General features: G+C 48.2%; 1 protein-coding gene across 3 annotated transcripts in view; it reads right to left on the reverse strand.

Annotated features, from left to right (window-relative positions):
* The window catches only part of FAM47E (family with sequence similarity 47 member E), a 36,433-nt gene extending 30,519 nt beyond the window's left edge, over positions 1-5,914 (reverse strand). For all 3 annotated transcript variants that reach the window (XM_047856280.1, XM_047856279.1, XM_047856278.1), the window contains exons 1-2: positions 5,798-5,914; positions 824-1,193 (exon numbers count right to left, since the gene is read on the reverse strand). In XM_047856280.1, coding sequence (XP_047712236.1) covers positions 824-1,193; positions 5,798-5,871 — 444 coding nt within the window. In that variant the 5' untranslated portion in view covers positions 5,872-5,914. The remainder of the gene's footprint in view (positions 1-823; positions 1,194-5,797) is intronic.
* Positions 5,915-6,408: the final 494 nt, after the last annotated feature.

Here is a 6,408-nt window from a genome sequence, read left to right on the forward strand (position 1 = left end):
TTGCTGGACCCTGGGATCATGACCTGAGCCAAAATCGAGTCCAATGCTCAACTGACTGAGCCACCCAGACTCAGTTTACTTTTCTGAACAACTGCCATGCTGACTGACCTAGGGAACAGACTCCACGGGTGGGGGTGGGGTAGCAGGCACTGCTAGTTCCCTGCCCGATATCCATTCTGCCTTTTTTCTGAAATCTAACAGAACCGTGTTCTAGGTTTTGTTCAACACTGCAATGCGCCAACCAAGAAACTCAATTTTCTAGACTCCCTAGAAGCTAGAAGTGGTCAGATGAATGAGATGTTTACCAGGAAAGTTATTATTTGTCTAGTTAACCTTTGCCCCATTCCCCCTTCTTGTTTGAAAGACAGACTTGATGCCTGGAGGTGTGGAAGCCATCCTGAGATCCAGGAACAAGAGACATACGTTAAGGATTGTGGAGCTTGGAATCAAAAGCAGCCCAGGACACTGGTGACATAATGGAGCTGCCCCCTCAACCCCAGGCTAGAGTCACAGAAGCAAGACTGGACAATTCCCCCCTTGGTTTCTCCCTCCAAAATATCCCAAGCAAAAGTAGGCTAGTAGAACGTTAAGGGAAAAGAAGTCAAATGTTTCTGGTTGGCCTCACAGGAAGCAAAGGGAGTGGTGAGTATGTTGCCGGGAGCAGAGAAAGGAGGGCTGCTCCAGCCCCCAGGAAAACTCTCACCCCCGGGGGTGTTCATCGTCCTCTTCCCTACATAAACATGTCACCCCCTCGAGAGAACGCCCAGGCAACTAAGGAGAATTATTTTCAAGGCCCTCCCACACCCCTAGGTCAGGAGGTCACCTCAACAGGCATGTCTTCCCCCAGATTCGGGTAGAGAGCCAAGGGGTGCGGGGTCAGCTGGGCTTGAACATCCACCAGGAAGGCCTTCTGTGCCTGCTGGGCTGGCGAGAGCTTGGAAAACGAGGCTGCTTCCTTGGGCCGCCTGTGCTGCCTCTTCTTTGGGGCAGGTCGAGGAGCTGTGGGACGAATCTGGGGGAGAAAGGCCTCCTGAGGACCCCGAGTGATCAGACCCTCACAAGGTGGGCAGCCTTTCCGGAAGTCATCCAGTCCTTTCTTCACAAATATCCATCGCAGACTGTTCAGAGAGGTGGGGCACGTTGGCCTGTGCTTGTGCTTTCTGTAACACTTGGAAGGCAGATTGTCTTTGTACCTGGAAGAAAACACACCACAGGGATAGGGGTGGGAACAGAGGTTGGACACAGGTTGGAAGGAGGCTGACCTCCATCTTTCTTTTATTTCTTTTTTCTTTTTTCTTTTTTAAATGTTTATTCATTTTTGAGAGAGAGTTTGTGAGCAGGGGAGAGACAGAGAGAGAAGGACACAGGAAGATCTGAAGCAGGCTCTACGCTGACAGCAGCGAGCCCCATGCAGGGCTCATCAAACTCATGAATTGTGAGATCATGACCTGAGCCAAAGTCAGACACAACCAACCGAGCCACCCAGGTGCCCCCGGCCTCCACCTTTCTTGAGGAGGTGAGATAGGGGAGGAAGGGTTCTGTGGAGAGGGTCCACAGACTCCTGCCTCAGGGCACATTATCACTGGTCTGTGCAAGGCTCCTCCCCTGTTTCCTTGAGTCCGTGTTATCCCACATCCCATTCTCAATGTTCTCCCCGCACAGGCAAACCACTCTCACAGATTTAAGACAAACCCTTTTGGGGAACGTGGGTGGCTCAGTTGGTTAAACGTCTGACTTTGGCTCAGGTCATGATCTCATGGTTCGTGGTTGGAGCCCTGCACTGGGCTCTATGCTGACAGCTCGGAGCCTGGAGCCTGTTTCGGATTCTGTATCTCCCTTTCTCTCTGCCCCTCCCCTGCTTGCACTCTGTCTCTGTCTCTCAAAATTAAACATTTAAACATATTTTTTTAAATAAATAAATAATAAAACAAACCCTTTCGCTTGTATGTTCCTTATGATATCTGTGCTGTCTTTTTACACGCATGTGTTCTTAATTTACATAAATGGTACTATTCTATTTCTTACTCGTTTGCCAGGCACCATATTATAAAGACCCGTCCATGTAAATCTAATTCTTTATTACCAACCTGCTGCCACCATGGTTCATCTATCCACTCTCCTTGTGAAGGACACTTACAAGCTGCAGCTACTCTGGAGACTTTTTCTTGTCCTTTAAAGGACCACAGTGCCACAGTGGCAAGAACCTGGATCCCAGTGACAACTAACTAGCCGAATGACCTTGGCACATCATTGAACCTCTGTGGGCCTCGGTTAACCTCCTAAACTCAGAGGGTCAAAGGTTGCAAATTGGCAGTCCATGGGCTGCATGGGGGGCCTACAAACCTGTCATTTGGTCCCTTTTCTGTTTGAATAAGAATTATAATGGTTAACACACATCAAGGACTTTTCTATAACAGGCATGTTCTAATGCTTTACATGTATTAACTTACTTAAATCTCATAATAATCCAATGAAGTGAGTGCCGTGTACTATTTCCACATATTAAGGAAATTGCGGCACAAAGAAGTTTAAAAACAAAACAAACACTTGTGAAAGATCCCACAGGTAATAAGTCCTAGAGGTGGGATTTTAATCCAGGTAGTGTGACTCCAGAGAAAGGTGTTTAGCCACATCACTAGAGCTTCTGACACATAAAAAAAGTTCACATGAATAATCTAGAATAAAAATCAGGCTCTCTGGGGACACTGGGTCCACTTTTCCATGGAGCTGCAATTGGCACAGTGGTGCCTTCTATAGATGAGTCCTACACCCTCTTATTCACAGTCTCTCCCTACTGCTTTATTACACCCAGTCTGTCTGCTTCAGTCAATCTCTTTACCCACCAGGTCCCTGTTTGCACTGAGCTGTTAGGACATAAAGATGAGATGGAAGAGGTTGACGGAAGAAAAATGAGACCAGTTCCTGGACAATCTAACACTCCCAGACATTGCCTAAGTCAGGACTTACAGACAGGTCACTCATTATCTTAATACATTACCCTGCCCTAGTCAGATACTTCTATATTATTGCTGTCTTTCTCTGAAGCCTCTTCCACCTCCAGACCCCTTTCATCTGTAATGGCTCATTACACCTAATCTATTCCTTTTACACTCATCCTTATAGGCCCAAAGCATTTTTAAGAGCATTCAGCTCGGGGCACCAGATGGCTCACTCCGTTACACATCTGCCTCTTGATTTCCGGCTCAGGTCACGATCTTGCGGTTGTGGGATCAAGCCCAGATCATGCTCTGCACTGAGTGTGCAGCCTCCTTGAGATTCTGTCTCTCCATTGTCTCCCTCTGCTCCTCCCAGGCTTATGCTAGCCTTTATCTCTCAAAAAAAGAAAAAAAAAAAAAAGAGGTTCCAGCTTGAGCCCTATTCTTTTCTTGTGAGTCCTAGAAACTTCTTGCTTGCTGTGTGTGCGTGCGTTTGGGCTTAAACCAGTTCTACTGTGCAGATCTAGAATGAAAGGCTACGAAAAGTTGCTCTTTGAAACGAATAAATCATTCTCAAATAGCTAAGTGGTGGGGGTGTTGAAATTACATCGAACCTTGCAATTTGCTGACCCATGAGGCATGACCTACTAGCAAGTAACTTTCTTAATATTAGACATCTTTACAGTTTATGTTCCATACATTTACAACTAACTCAAACATCCAAGCACTTCATACAATCAGATCTGATGACTGGTATTTTTGCTAAAGAACAGTTCCACAACTCCAAATGGGGATAGTATGGCAGCCAGCTCAAACCTCATAGCATGTCAGATCTGGCAGAACCTGAAGGAAATCCAGGCTACCTCCTCCCTTCTAAATGAAGAAACTGAGTTCTGAGAGGCTAACAGGAAACCAGTACAGCACAAGAGCTTCCTACCACTCTGTTTTGCCTCTTGCAGCTAAGAAACGTGGCTCTGCATTTTGTTAAGTTTATGAAAAAAACTTGATCCAGAAAGTAAAACTGAAAACATTTTTTTCCCTAAACATTGACTATTTTCAGAGTTACTAGCGTATGCTCCATAGATATCTCCATTTTTAAGAACTGCAAAAGAGATGGGGTGCCTGGGTGGCTCAGTCGGTTAAGCATCGGACTTTCGGCTCAGGTCATGATCTCGCGGTCTGTGAGTTCAAGCCCCGCGTTGGGCTCTGTGCTGACACACCAGAGCCTGGATCCTGCTTCGGATTCTGTGTGTGTGTGTCTCTCTCTGCTATCCCACCCCCCGTCCCCCCCCCCACACACCCTGCTTGCTCTCTTTCTCTCTTTCTCTCTCAAAAATAAAATATTAAAAAAATTGCAAAAGAGTATTGGGCATTTATCCTAAAGAAATGACAACATATGTCTGTACAAAAACCTGAACACAAATGTTGATAGCAACAGCCAAAAGCTAGAAGCACCTAAATGTCCTTCAATAGGTGAAACAAACAAACAGTCATACAACCATAGGAGCAATAAAAATGAACAAACCGCTGATACACAGTGTCCTGTTAGCAGCCTCATGCTGACGGAAAAAAAGCCCATCTCAAAAGATGTTATACTGTGTTATTCTACTTGTCTAACATCCTCAAAAGAACAGAGTTACAGAAATGAAGAACAATTGTGGTTGCTAAAGGTTGGGGGTGGGAAAAGGAGTGCTGATAAAGGGGTTGCAAGAAGTAGTTCCCTCGTGGTGAGGAAATACTTTTGTATCTTGGTGAATACATATGACAACATTTTATAGAAGTACACACACAACTGCAAGCAAAATCTGATGAAATCCAAGTAAGGCCTATAGCCTAATGTATTGTGCCAATGCCCGTTTCCTGCTTTGGTAATGAAATACAGTTGTGTAAGATGGCACCCCTGGAAGCAGCTGGGGGAGGGGTGCATGGGACCTCTGTGCTATTTTGGCAACTTCTTGTGCATCTAATTATTTCAGTACAAAAACTTTGAAAATGTGGGAAAAAAGATTCCCAAAGGGTTGATAATTGCTAAAATGCATACGGTACACACTCTATGTCAGTAACTGCCTTACATGTGACATAGCAGTTAATCCTCACGACGATCATATAAAGGTGATTCATTTTGTTGTTCCCATTTTACAGTTAAGCAAACTGAGCCCAGAAGCAGCAAGTAACTTGTCTAAGGTCGCTAGGCAAACAAGAAGAGAACTGACCTTCGACTCCAGCCTTTCTGATTCTAGACTTTGGAATCAACTACCATACCGGGCTGCCTCCGAGAGCCGAATTCCATTCTCATAAATAGCTCAAGGAATCCGCAAAGTCAAAAAGTCTTGGGTTCCTGCCCTGTGGCTGTGACACCATCCATTCAAAATGGCAGCAGACCGCCCCAGTATGTGAGGCACTCCCTCCCCCACCCCGCCCCCAAGCAGAGGCTCAGTCACAAGGTGGGTGGCCAAAGGCTCCAGATCCAATTGGCTAACCCGCAGAAGGGTGGGTGGTAAGCTAAGCCAGTCTCCGCAGAGCACTCTGTGGCCATCAGTTTCCCATCCGGAATGGCCATGTCAATCTACATCCCCTGGGAGGTTGGGAGCAAAACAGAAAAAAAGTGTGCTTTGCGACAGGAGCATCAAGCGTTTATTATCTCACATGATAATCATTTAGGTGCCGAGGACCTTGTGGAGAAAAGACGAGCAGCACGCCCAGCAGAGCCCTCCTTGGCCATTTGCCGCCCCGCCCCCCCTCCGCCACCGCCGCCCCGCCCCCCCTCCGCCACCGCCGCCCCTACCCCCAGCAAGCACGGGGTGCAGGCGCCCCCTCGCGGCACCCGCGGGGTGCGCCTCGCCTGGGCGGGGCGCGCTTACCAGGGCCCGCAGTCCCTGCCCACTGGCACGCGGGTTGGCGCCCCGGGCCCACACAGCCGCTTGTGGTCGTCCATGGTGTCCCTGGCTCTGCGACGACAGCCGGGCCTTCGTGGTGTGTATTCCCAGCCACTCGGGTCGCTAGGAGACCGCCTGGCTGTGCGCTGGCCAGATTAGCGCCGGATGGCCCTGGCGCCCCCTGGCGCACCCCGGTTTCCCCCAGGAGCGCGCTGCCCAGCCCCCACGTCTCACCCGATTCTCCAATGCCTGGGGCGGTGGACCGTGGGGCGGGGGGGGGGGGGGTGGGGGGGGGGAGGCAAGAGAAAAGGATCAGGTCTTTGGTTTAAAAGTGTTTTAATCTGTTGGCAAGGCATCTTCTTCCCACTGAAATTTACCGTAGGCTGGGCCATGCCCATTTTTCAAAAAGGGTTTGTTGAAGGAAAGGAAGAAGGCAGCTGGAGACATAGTGATGAAATTTGAAGTGGGCTCCGTGAGCAAAGGGCTAGGAGAGAATTCTTGAGACGTTTTGGTGCAAAAAGGTGATTTTATTATAGCATGGGCACAGGACCCATGGGCAGAGAGAACTGCACTGGGATTGTGGGGAGTGACTGATT

This window comes from Prionailurus viverrinus, chromosome B1 (genome assembly GCF_022837055.1).
Source record: "Prionailurus viverrinus isolate Anna chromosome B1, UM_Priviv_1.0, whole genome shotgun sequence".
In the NCBI taxonomy this organism is placed as follows: Eukaryota; Metazoa; Chordata; class Mammalia; order Carnivora; family Felidae; genus Prionailurus; species Prionailurus viverrinus.